Source organism: Mustela putorius, unplaced genomic scaffold (genome assembly GCF_011764305.1).
Source record: "Mustela putorius furo isolate JIRA1106 unplaced genomic scaffold, ASM1176430v1.1 tig00000682_pilon_pilon_pilon, whole genome shotgun sequence".
Classification (NCBI taxonomy): domain Eukaryota; kingdom Metazoa; phylum Chordata; class Mammalia; order Carnivora; family Mustelidae; genus Mustela; species Mustela putorius.
This window is the reverse complement of record NW_025421443.1, coordinates 1,474,475-1,491,166: the sequence shown is the minus strand read 5'-3', so window position 1 is coordinate 1,491,166 and position 16,692 is coordinate 1,474,475. Positions and strand designations below refer to the sequence as shown.

At 36.4% G+C, this 16,692-nt stretch overlaps 1 protein-coding gene across 1 annotated transcript in view; it reads right to left on the bottom strand.

Annotated features, from left to right (window-relative positions):
* The window catches only part of GALNTL6 (polypeptide N-acetylgalactosaminyltransferase like 6), a 1,243,223-nt gene that overhangs the window by 88,904 nt on the left and 1,137,627 nt on the right, over positions 1-16,692 (bottom strand). The window contains exon 9 of the mRNA XM_004766106.2: positions 3,866-3,973. Coding sequence (XP_004766163.1) covers positions 3,866-3,973 — 108 coding nt within the window. The remainder of the gene's footprint in view (positions 1-3,865; positions 3,974-16,692) is intronic.

Sequence of the window (16,692 nt, the reverse complement as noted above, 5' to 3'; positions counted from 1 at the left end):
TTTGTGTCCCAGGCCGTCCTCCTTTGGAACTAGGGAGGACAGCTGTGTGAACCACCATGACAGCCCCCCTCACGGTCTGCAGGGCTGCCCTTCACTGGCTTGGGATCCTCCTGGGGATACTCCTTTGGGTAAAGTTACCTCTGTGGGATGACCCTTGTGCTATAGAATGTATGTTTATCCATGGGGTGATGGCTCTGCCTCTTTGTCATGTTCTGCTCACAGAGCCACTGATCTCAGGTCCAGTGGTTTTGACTGTCCCCAAACATACTAGCACTCACAGAGAGGTCTGGGAGGTGCCAATATGGCTGCTCCTTCAGCAGAGTGCGTGGTTCAACTCATGACCCATCAGAATGAAGTCTCCTTGGAGTCTTCCACCCACTGGCCACTTGGCCACTTCCACTGTGCGGAGGCGCGGGTGGCCTTTCACTGAGTAGCTGCTCACTGTTCTGTGATGAGGACAGTGTCATCTCCAGGAAGGGACAATTATCACTATAGCCATGGGGACTGTCCAGTCTCCCTGTGACAATAGGGATTAGCATCCCTCAGGGACTGGCAGTTTTTTCCTGGTGAAAAGATACCACAACAATGCCCAGTGTACAAACAAACATTGGACAGGAGGCCGACTCGGCAAAATATCTAATTTGATTCATGATGAGTGAATACTCTGATTCCAAGAGGAAGGTGAATTGTAAATCTCTGTATCCTGGATTTTTGCATTTTATGGGAACTGACAGAGGGATGCTAATTTTTATTTTTGCCAAATAAAGGCATTAATAATAATCTATCTTGTATTCATTCCGTCATGAAAAAGAAAAAAAGTTTCTAATTCCTGCTTAGAAAGATTTTTTTTTTTTTAAAGATTCTATTTATTTATTTGACAGATGGAGATCACAAGAAGGCAGAGAGGCAGGCATAGAGAGAGAGAGAAGCAGGCTCCCTGGCGAGCAGAGAGCCCGATGCAGGGCTCCATCCCAGGACCCTGAAGTCACGACCTGAGCTGAAGGCAGAGACTTTAACCCACTGAGCCACCCAGGCGCCCCTAAAAAGATATTTTTAAATTGAGTATATGTATCTTTGTGATTCTTATTTTTCTCAGTTCGCTGAGGCTGGGTAAAAACTGGTCTAGGACCTGGCTCTGGGTCACTGGTCCTGAGTTTGGGAGCTGTTATTCTATAAAATTTGTTCATTTAACTGAGTATCCCTGAAGGTCCTCTTTCAGTTCAACAGCTATGGCACCCCTCCCCCCTCCTCCTCCCTCTACCTATACATATCTTTACAATACATTTGAACAATTACTTGTCCTTGTAGTGTCCTCTGATGGTTTCATATATGGCTATCTGTCTCTTGCAACCAGACTGTAATGCTAGGTAAATGGAAGGTAGTAGTTATTTGAATTTGTTTCTATAATATGCACTCGTGCTCTGTTTAGAGGACGGCAGGTTATTCACACAATTGTGTGTGTGTGTGTGTGTGTGTGTGTGTGTGTGTGTTGGGAAGTTGGCTAGAATCCTCAGTTTATATAGTTACCTAAACAAAAGGTGCAAATTTTTGAAAAATTAAGTGAGTTTGTAAAATAAGAAAACAAACCTTTGGAATTAAAAATCTCCATCTTCTACATTTCCTGATGAGGCTGGAGAGATTAACTACCTATTGAATAGACATAGCCCTGCATCTGAAGCACCTTTACAGTCTCATCATTTTTGATGATTTAGTAACGACATGGGGGTAGCAGGTAGTTGAGTCTCTCCCCCAAAAATCAGAATTGTTTTTCATTTTAATATATTTTTTATTTAAAATATCATAAAACATTCCTTAGACTGACAGTGGAGCTTCAATTTTTATGACTTTCTGATTGCTCTAGCAGTTGAGAAAAAAAAAACTAAAAATGAGCCCTCAAGTAAAATTTAAGTGGTAAAGATTAAAATTCAGAATTACGGGCTTTTTTTTTTCCCCCCCATGTGAATGAGCATTCCCTTTTGGCTGGGAATTTTATGTGCCAGCCCTAGTTTTCCTATATTTGACAGTCCTTGAAAAAGTATTTAATTTACTTCTTGAAAATATATGAACAGTTTTATTTTTTTGAAAATATACCCTCTGGAGCAGCACAACTTCCCCTCCAGTTCATACACACTCATTTTGACTACAAACCAAGTGAACACTCCATCCGTCCGGCAAATGAATGATTGGGCACAAACTGGGCACAGCTGAGTGGGTTTTTGGGAAGTAAGTGACAAGAGACAATAGCATTATCTTTGGGGTAGTTTAACATGCTGTGATTTATGATATCCACATGGCTGATTTGTGATATGTGCTCAAAACTGGACCTTTCAGTGAATTCTTGCTGTTTTCTTGAATGCACTTGGAGATTCATGTGCGTTTAGTCTTATGACAAAATTAAATAATATGTCCTTGCCCAAGATGTGGCTCTTTAGTTGCTTTATGATTTTGTGATTTTATTTCAAAGAGCATATTTTTACAGCTACTCAATGGAATATGCTATTAATCTTTTGAAGAGGGCATAATAATACGACTATTTCCCTTCAAGGTGTATGTGAGGTAACTTCATGACTATTAACTCCAGCTGTTATAAAAAAGATTATGGAAGTGGATAGTATTGACAATCTCAGAAAGGGAGTAAGAAAGAATCCTCCCCCAAAAAGACTCACTAGAAATGAAATATTTTTTATACTTCCCTGAAATACTCAACTTTTAGTAAGGAAAACCTGTAGCATTTTCTAGCCTTAATTTTTCCTGATTAATTAATCCTTTCAACAAATACTTGTTGAGTGCTTCCCAAGCCTTGTTCTAGGTGTTGGGAAGGTGGTAGCAAAAAAAACAGAGAAACCCTCTGCTTTTGTGGGATTGATATTCTAATGGAACCCGATGAACTACTTTATATTTTAAAGAAGCTTGTGAACTTATTGAGCTTTATATAAAAGATTCAAATAGTTATATGGTGCAGCCTTACTAGTAAAAGAACGGAAATGAATAATTCAAGATTAGATTCCTAGGAGAACCCTGAGCGAAGGGACGTGGCAAAACCACCTTTTCCCCCAGATTTTGCAACTGTGCAGTGGCAGGTACATACTGCAGTGAATACAACTGACCCAGCTCTAGAGACAATCACATGGAACACACAGAAATTATCAGGATTATTTCAAGAAGGTATTGTGACTTTCTCCCAAAGACGTATGAAAACATTCTAAAATGCAGAAGAAAAAAAAATCCTTTCATTTAGCCTGTGAAAAAGATTTTATTTGAAACAGTATCTGAAAAAACATCTTGCAACTGGCCAAATTTGGGATTTTGAGAATGGGGTGAAATTTTAGGCAGAGCTGGCTCTAGTTGCAAATGAGATGCAAATGAGAAGCCGGAATTTGGACAACCACTTCTCCCAGTCTTGTATATATGCCTTTCTCCATCTGTCTCCATGAAAGGGAGAAGGGGGAGTACTGGACATCCATTCTGAAGACCTGGGCTTAAACCCCTCTTCTGCCATTTATCATTCATTTGAGCATAGACAGGACACCTTGGCAAGCCCCAGTTTTCATCCATAAAGTAAGGATAAGAATATCAATCTCAGAAGGTATAGGTAAAGATTAAATATAATGTATGAGAAAATGCTTTGAAACAATTGTAAACAGTAATTCTTGTTACACACTAATAATTAATACTTCCCTAAAGAATGGAAAAACTCTGAGGAACATAGAAACAGTTTATATACTAAAGCCTGTCAAATGGAGTGCCAATTTTTTCTGTCCGACGGTGCTTCTCCGTCTGTCACCAATTATACCATGTATGAAGCTGCTTAGTCTGCCTACAGGAAGCCATATCAAGCCCGTCTTATTCTGATCCCGTTACTCACTCTTGCCAGGCTGGTCCCGGAAGGGACTTTATAGGGAACGTACTTCCTGTAGATATGACCAACTCTAGAACATGGGACATCAAACATCTCTCCTCCACACATCCAAACCTAAAGAGAGGAAATTTAAAAGTATAACAAAAGAGAACAGTACACTTCAGATTAAAAAAAAAAAAGAGGAATTATTAGTAAGGTTCATAAAAATTTTTTAGAATCCTTTGAAGTCTCTAAATTAATAATTTCTATTTATCATAAAAGGTTAATCAAGAAAAAGAACCCTCACATTTTTCAAAACCTAGATTCATAACAGTATAGACCCAAAATACTAGTTCAGTAAAGTCTAATTTCCATAGACAGCACATTGGCATTTTTTATTCTAGTATAATTTGTTCACAAATATTGCATTGCAGTGACATTTAATGCTTAGATATCTTCTTATTTATATAGCTATTTGTTTTGACAATCTTGTGAAATCATTTGTAGAAGTAGCATTGGAATTTAAGTGTCAATTTAAAAATTTAAAATATAAAAAATGGAATTTTAAAAATAGGTGAATGAGTTAAGGAACGCTGACATATCCATATTTTAAGTGACATCTAGATTCGGAAACCTTGACTAGAGATCCCCTGAAAAATCATTGTCACTTTCTAATTTCTCCTACCCTTAATATTTTCTTAGGTACAGACAAAAATTCATTATTGATGTGGACTCAAGAAATATTAAATTCAAGGTATATGTTAAAATGCGGTATTTGTATATGGTAACAAAAATTAATTGGTTATTTTTTATCATGACTATCCACTTAGACACAGACTTAATCATGGTTTTATATAACAGAGTACATAGCTATCAAAGGAAAAATTATGGAAACAAAATCTAGGCATCCTATGCACTAGATTTTTAGCTATTTTCAATTTAAGAAAAAGTTTAAAAAGAGTTAGATACCAAAATGGTTAGTTTATATTTCACTTGACTACACTATGGTGTTTAGATATTTGGTCAAACATTGTTCTGGATGTTTCTATGGAGGTGTTTTTTTCTTTGGATGAGGTTAACATGTAAATTGGACTTTGAGTAAAAATTACGTCCTCTGTATTGTGGGTGAGCCCCAACCAATCAGTTGAAGACCTTACTGGAACAAAGACTGACTCCCCTCTAGCAAGCAGGAATTCTGCCAGCCAGTTGCTGGTGGACTTGAACTGAGCTCTCCCTGGATCTGTCTGCCGGCCTTCCCTGCATTTTGGACTTACCAAGCCTCATCAATCACGTGAACCAGTTCCTTAATACAAATCTCTCTCTCTTAATATGTACATATTCTGCTGGTTGTTTCTCTGGAGAGCCCTGACTAATACAGATATACAGCTTGTTTGAAATTATAATAATGAAAGAGAGAAAGAAAGATATTTCTGTGTTAATTTACATTTGCTTCCAACTTCTTTCAGTAAGATGAATGACACCCCAAATGAGACCAGTAAATAAATAGTGATTAGGGTGATAGAAATCCAAGGGGAAGGCAATTTGATTACTAAAATAATATTAGTTGCTCTAAATAAGTTCAGGACTACTCCTGGTATTAATTTCAACTTAATGGGAAACTTATTGATCTTTTGAATCAAGACATCAGAAGTCTGTGTAGGTGATTGAAGCTGATGGGGGCAGTGAATGTTCTAAACAATAATACCAACATCTGGAAAGACCTTGAGAGACTGGAGCTGTATGAGATTAAACGTAAAAACGGTAAACATAAGGTCTTTGTGTCTAAAAATATTTTCCAGAACAGGGTGGGGTGGAAAAAGACTATGTAGTATAAAACACACATGACCAGCATAATATGGAGTGTTTGAGGAGTAAAGGTCTGAATCTATCGGTCTGAAGTCTTATGCCAATTCCTGGGTAAATACTTTATATTCCCTTCTAAAAAGAATGACCAAAGTGAGAAAGGGATGCATACCGTGTTTTAGAAGAAGTAACAAAAAGAACTAGAGATATGAAGTTTTGAGAATATTTAGAGAAACCCTTTTTAAATATTTGAAGATCCTAGTTTTTGGAAGAGAGGTTCTGTAGAACCTCAAGGAGATGGGATTAATAGGATAGAGCTATAAAAAGACAGATTTCAACTCAGTGGAAGAAGAACTTTCTAACAGAATAATTAAAGATAAAATGGGCTTCCTGCATCGCTAGTTGTGCTAAAATCTGTAGTAGATGACACTTTGGAGACAAGTATAAAACTTTTGAGTGGATAGTTGAGCTAGCTGCTATTTGAAGGTATTTCTACCAATAAGATTTAGCATTTATGAGGGTGTACTATATCCTTTTTCATTTAATTTTCACAATTTAATGACAGACTTTATATTTCCCCCAATTATGGAGGTTGGGAAGTAAGAGCCCAAAGGCTGTGTAACCTGTCCAAAGCCATATAACTGACCACTTACAGAATGGAGATTTGAATCCTAGTAGTCTAACTTCAGTGCCCATATGTTTAATCAATATACTATCTATAGTCAGCAAACTTTGTCTGTAAATGTCAGAGTAAATACCTTGGGCTTTTCAGGTCATATGGTCTTTCTTGCAAAAGCAACTGTAGCACAGCTAGCTATATTTCAATAAAATAGGGAAAATGGCTACCATTCTATAAGTTAAAAAGTCCTTGTAAATGTTGAAATTCAGTGATTCTAAGATAATATATGTGGGACATTGTATTATTCAAAACTGGACACCATAATATTTCCCACTTGCACCTACTCCTCCTACAATGTAACCTTGGTGCCTGTCTTGTATTGATTTGATACGATTTCAGATCCACTGTTTATGGCTTAAGTAAAGTTGTTTTTTTGCTTCTATACTATGGACATTACCAAACACTTCTTTGTTTTGTTCAGTCTCCCAATAACAACGTCCATTTCAGTAGAAGCATGCATATCCCGACATGCCAGGTAGATATGTTTAGGTGACAGTGTGACAACATGGTTCTTTAGGAAAGTGCAGCTGTTGTGGCATTTATCAAATTCTTTACCTGTTTTGAAGGGTGTGGCTTACATTTTTAAAAGACATTTCCTGGTGGGATCGTTTGATAATTTCTTAAAAAATAAACCAAAACTGTGGCATTGTCATGCTTAAGAATCTAATTCTTGGAGAAATGTTTTAAATTTACAAATACTGTGTCTTCCTTTGACAACATAAATATTTTAAAGCAATATTATTTTACTCATGAATGAGCACAGAGCATTTTTTTCATAATGTAGTTCAAATTGACTGGATAATTGAATGCTTGCCTTTTTTTTTTTTTTAAAGATTTTATTTATTTATTTGACAGACAGAGATCACAAGTAGACAGAGAGCAGGCAGAGAGAGAGGAGGAAGCAGGCTCCCTGCTGAACAGAGAGCCTGATGTGGGGCTGAATCCCAGGACGCTGGGATCATGACCTGAGCTGAAGGCAGAGGCTTTAACCCACTGAGCTACCCAGGCACCCCATGAATGCTTGCCTTATTTTTTATTTTTTATTTATTTATTTTTAAAATATTTTTTAAAGGTTATTTATTTATTTATTTGATAGAGAGAGATCACAAGTAGGCAGAGAGGCAGGCAGAGAGAGAGGGGGAGTCAGGCTCCCTGTTGAGCAGAGAGCCTGATGCGGGGCTCGATCCAGGACCCTGGGATCGTGACCTGAGCCGAAAGCAGAGGCTTTAACCCACTGAGCCACCCAGGCGCCCCGCTTGCCTTATTTTTTAAAATCACTTTTCAGTATTAGCTACAAACTGGAACTTAGACATAGAGAATGTTAAATTAAATGGAATCATGCAATTATACCAGTCATATGGAATATGAAATTAGTTTCCGTAAGAAATTGATTGTCAGAAGAATAAGGGAATATTATTATTGGGTATAAGACGAAATATAGTATACTACATGGAAACAGTGATCTAAATTCTCAAAAGATTTTTATTAGTTTATTTATTCCAAAATCTGCTATCTCTCTGATCTTATTTCCTACTCTTCTTTCCATCCCCCTCTCTGTTCAAGCTATTTTGGCTTCCTTTCTGTTCCTCTAACATGCCAGATACCTTCTTACCTTAGGGCCTTTGTACTGGCTGTTTCCTCTGTCTGAAATTGTCTTCCAGATCTGTGCGTGGATTTCAAATCTTAGCTCCAAATTCTCTTGCCCCAAACACCCTTCCAGTCTGTGCTCTGAATCCTCATCACTCTCTGCTCCTTCTCTCCTCAAAGCACTTATTAGCTCCTCACTCACGAGATACCTCACAGACTTACTATGCTATTACTTGTCTGTCTCTCTCCCCAGCAAGGACAAAGGTCTTTGTGTCTTTTATTGAGTGATGTATCCTAAGCACCTCAGATAATGCCTGACACAGAGCTGGTGCTCTATAAATATTTATCGAATAAATAAACTATTGGTTTATTGATATAAAGTGAGGTTAATTCCAGACAACTGAGTTACTTAATGATAACCTACCATGTAGCTGCCTTAAAAATAAAAGCTGTGATCTCTAGTATAAACAAATACAAATTTCAAGATAATAAGCTAACTTAACTTTATTTTCATTTATATCTGGATTATAATAAAATAAAGAAATGGTTAATGTTAAAATATAACACATTATCTATAAATAAGTAATTACATTTCTGGGACTAGAAAATAACTTTCTAATTGTAGGGTATGCCTTGAGTGTACTAAATTTGAAAAACTTCTTAGGATTAGATAATCGAAAAAGAAAAGATTAGATAATTGACCACTTTACCATCTATCTAGAAATTAAGGTACCTAAAAAGCTGTGGTGCATAGATATTGAAAAGAGCTATGTCTATCATCAAACTATTTTTTTTTAAAGATTTTATTTATTTATTTGACAGAGATGACAAGTAGGCGGAGAGGCAGGCAGAGAGAGATGGGGAAGCAGGCTCTCGATGAGCAGAGAGCCCCATGTGGGACTCAATCCCAGGACCCTGAGATCATGACCTGAGCCAAAGGCAGAGGCTTTAACCCACTGAGCCACCCAGGTGCCCCTCATCAAACTATTTTTATGGGCCAGATGGGATAAAAATTGCACCTTTGGTTTGACTTAACCCGAGAGAGATATACCCATACACACCATTTGCTTTGTTTTATTCTTAGAAACTTGGGTGCTGGGGTTGTTCTTTGAGATCAGGAGAAAAAAGAGTAACTTATTTTGGCCTTTTTTGACCCCCATTTTCTATTTGCTGATCAGAATATAATAAAAGCAGAAACTGGAAAATGTATCTACAGTCTTGAATGAGGACATGATAGTTTCTAGTCTCAGGGGAAAAGCTCTTGTTTCTTGTTTCTTAAACTATCTGCTTAGGATTTGTTTCAAAGTAAGAAATGCTCTGTTATGTCAGTATAAAAAAAGATTGTACCCAAACTGTCTTGCACTTAATGAGCTTTTAAGTGGTCGGGAAGGGATAGCAGGGCTTCAGGGGTACCTTGTTAAGATCATTGCTTTGAAGGCACGGTATTCATATTTTGCAGTAACACTTAAGAGTCTTAAAAACAGTGTTTAGGGTGGGGACTAGAGCAAAAACAAAAAGCGAGATATATCACTTATTGTCTTATTCAAAATATTAAGTCTTGGGGAAGAAAGAACAAATTTGAACATCTTAAAAGTGCTTTTTAGGAAAAATAATATGGCTAAGGACATAATCCCTCATTTCCCTTAATTCACTATTTTATAGCTTAGAAGGTGCATGAGAGGCAAAATGTTTGTTTTTTTTTTTAAGATTTTATTGATTTATTGATTTGAGAGAGAGAGAGAGAGAGAGGGCACATGTACCTGAGCATGGGGGTGGGAGGGGCAGAGGGAGAGGGAGAGAGAATCATAAGAAGACTCCCAGCTGATCCTGGAGTTTGAGTGTCTAGGAGTGCCAAGGGTATAACTTGAAAAAAGCACAGTAGTCAAAAGCTACTCAGATGAATTGTCATTACAGTAGAAACTTTGGAGAAGTGAAGGTTCTTCTAAGCTTCAGTTGATAGGCAATTAATATATTTTTTAGTAATATTCAATATGAAGAAATTTCATCAAAAATAAAACATGTGAGCACTCCTCAAGTCCCATAATGGCATTTGCATGTTATTTTTATCTTAGGGAGAAAGTGATACTCTTTTATCGTATGGAACAGTGGAAAGAACACATTTGTAGGGGGTTTGAGCTGAGCAGGTTACTCCCTCTTTCTTGTTGTCTCATTGTCATCTTCTTGGGGTCGCGTGTCTTCTTTATAAGACGGTTGCAAAGACTGAATTAAGTAATACACACAGCACTCTTAAATGGCCCAAAATCGGTGCTCAAAGAATGGTGGTCACATGATGATATATAGTCTACCTAGTGGTGAACCTTAATTCTTTTGGTATATTGGGTCTCTGTGGGGTGGTGGTTGTGTATACACGTGTTGACCTCTATGAGAGGGTCAGGGCATACGACAATTTCCAAGTCTGTGAACATGTTGTGTGAGAGAGGTAGAGATTGTATTCTTAATTGTTACTCTCACAGTTTGGAAAAGAGGAGGCAAGTTGTGGATCGATTTATGCTGGTCTTGTGTGTTGTAAGTTGTTGACCCTGATATAGAGTATATAAATCAAACGCTTATACGTCCACAGTTCACCTGTGTATATACTCTGAGGCTATCGTCATTGGGTTTTGGGGTGAAGGGTTTGAGAATTGTAGGGAACGATTTTTTTGCTAACCTTCTATGCGAATGTCTTTATAGCTGGGGGGAGGCATAGTTGCTTTATGCATTTACCTGCCAGAAGCATTAGAATGATTAGATATATTTCCTTTTTCTTGTTAGGGAAAAATGGCAACCAGAAAAAACTTGAAACAAAAACTTGAAAAAAATGTCAATATTAGAGAACGATTTCAACAGAGAGTCAAGTTGACCTTAACACAGGTACTGAATGCCATGTAAATTGTTATATTTTGCTCACTTTACAACTGTCTATAAAAGCTAAAATAAAATTAAACAGGGAATTAGGAAAATGCCATCAGACATAAAGGAAGTAACAACTGGGAGGAATTCAGACTTGCCGCTAGGCTTTTATCTAATGGACATAAAATTTAACTTGAAAATGCTCTGTTACACCTGAGGTACTTTTTGTCGGGTAATTGAAATGAATCTCAGACTGGGTTGTGAGACATTTAACAGCTGTTTCTGTTTATCTTTGAGTTTCTGAATGAGCTTAGAGTCATTTTAATATTTTCTTTGGAAGATCCATTCTGGGCATGTTGAATTAAAATGGTTATTTTTATGTCACCTAGGCTAAATATTGTAGGGAAAAAACCCCATAGGAACAACTTCAGATATTTTTTTGTGTATCTGAAGGTATAGTGTGCCATAAAAAGGCTTCTGTCACATTTTAGATACAAACTGCAACTATACTTCGAGGTACTTTGCAGGCTCAAAAGTAGGAAGAGACCTCTAATATACTGCCTCATAAAGGCAATGAGAAGGTATATAAAATATTTTAGAATCATCCTTGGCATAAAAAGGATTTCTAATGAGCACATTTTATAAGGCTGAATTTATTTCTAACAAAACCATTTGTACAAAGCATCGTCACGATAGTTTGTATAGAGATGGCTTAAGGGAAAAGGAGTCCATTTCTAAAATGAGATTGAGTTGTACCTTCTAGGGAGGCAAATAAACTATTTTAGGAGTATAAATTAAACACCCTTGGAATTTTTTTGTATTTTCAGACAACTGTGGAGAAAGTAAGAAATGCTTATTAATTAAAAGTATAGATTCTTTGCTGGTGTACTAGATGTTAGTGCTGAGAACCAAGGTTATGGAGATTAGCAAGCATGGGGACTGGGGGACAGTGGCCTGGGTAGGGGGGGAATCTTCGTCTTTGGGATGCTGATGTGTTATTATTTTGTAATTTTTCCCATGAATCTTTGAGTCATGTAATATATGGAATATTTGCTGCAAGCAGTGGTGTGGTGGCAGCTGGATAAGAGATACTGAAGCCTGGAGGAGAGAGGGGAAGAGGGGAAAGAAGCTCCCTGAGTCCAGATCCATGGAAGGGAGGCCAACGCTGAGAACAACCTGAGTGAATTGCAGATTCTCTTCGCTCAAGGGTTTTCTAGTGGACCCAAGTCTCTGCTTTAGTTTAGAAATTTTGGACTGTCTGTATTTGGGACTTGTCTCTAGAGTTTCTATTTAAGCTATCCTGATGTCTACGTAAATGCATATTAACATATTAATGCAGATTTGGATGTATTTTAAAGATTGTCCTGACCACCCAATCTATTCTCACCACGATACCACCAAAGCTCTGACCACCGAATCTAAAACCTCTCCACTAAGAGGATAGCAAAGCCAGGGGTCTGTAAAAGCCCAAAGAGACCATCTATGGGTATCTAGTCAGATATCAGGTATAATGTGGTAGACACGGGGCACCTGTAAACAGTGCAGCCCAACCCCCCACATCCCCACCTTGGCATACAGATGTAAATATTTTTGAGACATTATGCCAGTCAAATACAACCATCTCTATTCTGGGACTCTGTAATATTGGTTGGCTTATTTCCTTTTAGCACTTCCAAATGTCAGAAATTATCTTGTTTATTTATTCTCTTATTTATTTATAATCCATCTCTCCTCACACTACAACGCATGAGATAGAAAACTTGTTGTTCCTGTTGATTATTATATTCTCAGGGTCTGACACGTAGTAGGCTTTCAATAAATATTTGCTGGATATATGAATATGTCTATGAATGTTGTCTGCATATGAAACTATGTATTGTAATTTTATTTTTAAATTTTTATTTATTTATTTTAAAGATTTTATTAATTTTTTTGAGAAAGAGAGAGAGAGCAAGTGAGCACAATAAGGGGAGCAGCAGGCAGAGGGAGAGGGAGAAGCAGGCTTCTAACTGAGGAGGGGAAACTGATTCGGGGCTGGATCTAAGAACTCTGGGATCATGACCTGAGTAGAGGGCAGATACTTAATGGAATGAATCACCCAGGCACCCCTACATATTGTAATTTTATAAGTACTTAAATATATACTATATTGCACATATAAAATTATATATTATAAATTATATAAGAGTATATTTATATATTATACAAATAATTATATATTTATTTATATAAATTATTGAATATAAATAATAAAACATCTTCCCTTATTTAATTTTTTAAATTAAAAAGAATTTTTTTTTCAGCGTAACAGTACTCATTGTTTTTGCACCACACGCAGTGCTCCATGCAATCTGTGCCCTCCCTAATACCCACCACCTGGTTCCCCCAACCTCCCACCCTCCGCCCCTTCAAAACCCTCAGATTGTTTTTCAGAGTCCATAGTCTCTGGTTCACCTCCCCTTCCAATTTCCCTCAACTCCCTTCTCCTCTTCATCTCCCCTTGTCCTCCATGCTATTTGTTATGCTCCACAAATAAGTGAAACCATATGATAATTGACTCTCTCTGCTTGACTTATTTCACTCAGCATCATCTCTTCCAGTCCCGTCCATGTTGCTACAAAAGTTGGGTATTCGTCCTTTCTGATGGAGGCATAATACTCCATAATGTATATATTTTCTATACCTTGCTTTTTTCACTTAGCAATAGGTTTGGATACTATTCTCTAATAGTAAAAATAAAACTATTGCATTCCTTTTTAAAGGCAATATGATAATCCATGTTGTAACTAGGTTATAATTAACTTAATCAGTCTCTTATTGATAAATATTCTAGTTTTCCATTTTTTTATCAACAAAAACAAGATTGAGATAAATATCCTTGGGCACAAGTAATTTCTCACAGGTGGGAGTCTTGTTGTGGGTTATGTGACTAGAAATGAAATTGAGTCAACACAGATGCACAATGAAAGTTTCGTAGAATATTTTTTTATTGCTCCCCATAGAGGACATATGATGTTTTGCTACTGTAATTGGCCATGTTTGAGAGTGTCTCTTTTCCTATGCCATGATTATTTAGACCGTTGCCAATCTAATAGGTGTTATCAGAGTTTTAGATTGTTGCCAATCTAATAAATGAAAATATATCATTATAGTTTTAATTTGTATTTTTCTTATTGAAATTGAAGAAGAGTAACTTAGGAGTCATTTATATGTCTTGTCTGTGAGCTGCCCCAATCTTTTTTCTATTTTGCTTTCCAAAACTATTTAATCTTCCTGATTCGTAGTTGCTCTTTATGTATTAAAGCGTATTCATTGCAAATAACTTTACTCAGATTAGCATTTCACTTTTGTGTGTTTCTTCCACAGAGAATTTTTATGTGGATGAGTTAATCTTTCCTTTCATTGCTTCCAGTGGATCTTTAATTTTTTTTTTAAAGTCACACATAGGAGGATTTCCCCATTCTAGTTCTTACAGGATTTTTGTAGTTCTTATATATTTTGATTTTTCATGTTTAAAATGGTTTATCTTCTTGGGATCTATTTTTTTTTTAAAGATTTTATTTATTTATTTGACAGAGAGAAATCACAAGTAGATGGAGAGGCAGGCAGAGAGAGAGAGAGGGAAGCAGGCTCTCCACTGAGCAGAGAGCCCGATGCGGGACTCGAATCCCAGGACTCTGAGATCATGACCTGAGCCGAAGGCAGCAGCTTAACCCACTGAGCCACCCAGGTGCCCTTGGGATCTATTTTTTAATAGGAAGTATATATATAAAATGTTATATATATATATAATATATATATTTATTTTTATAAATAAATATATATTTATAAATATAAATATATAAATATATTTATATAAATATATATATTTATAAATATAAATATTTATAAAATATTTATAAATATAAATATATATTTATTTAATATATATATATAAATATATATATTTATTTATTTTTTCTCCAAAGGAGTAGTTCCTATACTATTTACTAAGCAATCAACTATCTTCCTCTTGAAGTGTTAAGCCTATCTTATACTAAATTCCCACATTTACCTGGATTTATTTAAATTCTGTGCCAAACATATCTATGTCTATTCATTCAAATTTTATTTTGTATTTTATTATCAGATATGATTAACTCTCCATCGCTGTTTTCCCAGAACTTTTCTTATTATTATATTTATCTTTTTTGCCTTATGAAATAGAAGCATTGCGTCTAGCCACCCCTTCCCCCAATAAAATTCATGCAACCATTTTTACTAGCATGCTTGGGGAGGATTATCTTCTTTATGACTTTTTATGTATTCAAGTCTGTGTGTCCCTCAGCAGCATTATAATCTTTCTTCATGAGGTCTAGGACATTTCTTAAGCTTACTCCTAGCTGTTTTTCCCACTACTATCGTAAATAGCGTCTGCCTTTGGGGTTGCTGTTTCTATATGTAAATGCTATTGTTTTCTCTATATTTACACACACACACACACACACACACACACACACACCACATAAACATTTCACCCAGGCAAAGTAATAATTTTTTTTGTTTGTTTGCAGTAGTTTTCTAGTTGATTTCCCTTGAGTTGTTTAGGGGTGAAGGGTGATATTATCAGCAATTAATGAAAAATTCCACTCCTCCCTTCCAATTTTTATGTCTTATATCATTTTTTGTCTAATGGAATTGCCTACTATCTCCAGAATACTATTAAGGGACATTAAAGAATAATTTAATTCCTACAGGCTTCTCTTTAAGCTAGCTGATGGTTTTTGAGTTGAGATATAGCCATTATACAAATATATATTTATATTCAATCTTGCCAAGTATTAAGTATTTTGTTCAAATGTGGATTGCAAAGTTTGTCAAATGCCTCTGTATTACCTATGGAGATGACTATAACCTTTACAATTTACTCTTAAGGTGAACTATGTTAGTACATGTCCTGATACTGAAACATATCCATTAAAGCTGCACTGCACTTATTTTGGTGTATTAACCTTTGAATAGCTATTTTATTGTGTGATTTATTATTATTATTTTTTAATGTTAGAATTTACAAGTCAAATATATGTATTTTTCTATCATTTTTTGCTATCTTGGTCAGAATTTACTATCAGTATTATGCATCAATATTATATATTAATTTTATAGCCAATGGAAAGATTTCTTTCTTTGTTAATAATAAAGAAAAGGATTTGGGGTGCCTGGGTGGCTCAGTTGGTTAAGCGTCTGCCTTTAGCTCAGGTCATGATCTAGGGTCCTGGGATCGAGTCCCGTGTGGGGCTCCCTGCTCAGTGGAGAATCTGCTTCTCCCTTTACCTCTCCCCCTTGTTCATGATCTCACTATCAAATAAATGAATAAATAAATCTTTAAAAAATAAAGAACAGTTTTTGAAAAACATTGTAGTACGTGTTCTCTACAGACTGTAAGAAACTGTTAGCATTTGGTTTTTGTTTTTTGGAGGGGATAGCACTTTGACAATTTTCTCTATTTCTTCTATGGTCATTGGACAGCATGATAGGCAGAATCTGAGATGCTCTCTGGCTCCCCCCAAATCCCACACCACGTGTGGGATTTGGTGTACGTGCCCTTGTATAATCTCCCTTTGTGTGTGGGAGAAATGATGGTGAATTTCACATTTGTAATTAGGTGACATTATGTGACAAAGGTGAAGGGGTTTTGCAGATATGATTATTGTCCCAATGTAGTTGACCTTGAGTTAATCAAAGGGAGACTAGCCTGGAGGGTCTAACCAAATACCTGAGACCTAAAAAGAACTGAGAGAAGGGATAGGAAGATTTCAAATATGAGAGAAATTCTACAGGTGGCCTTGAAGAAGTAAGCTACCATGTTGTGAGAGGGGCACAGAGGGAGCCGCATGGTATCCAAATGACAGCCAGCACAGTGGAGAGGTCAGTCCCACAGCCACAAAGAAATCGA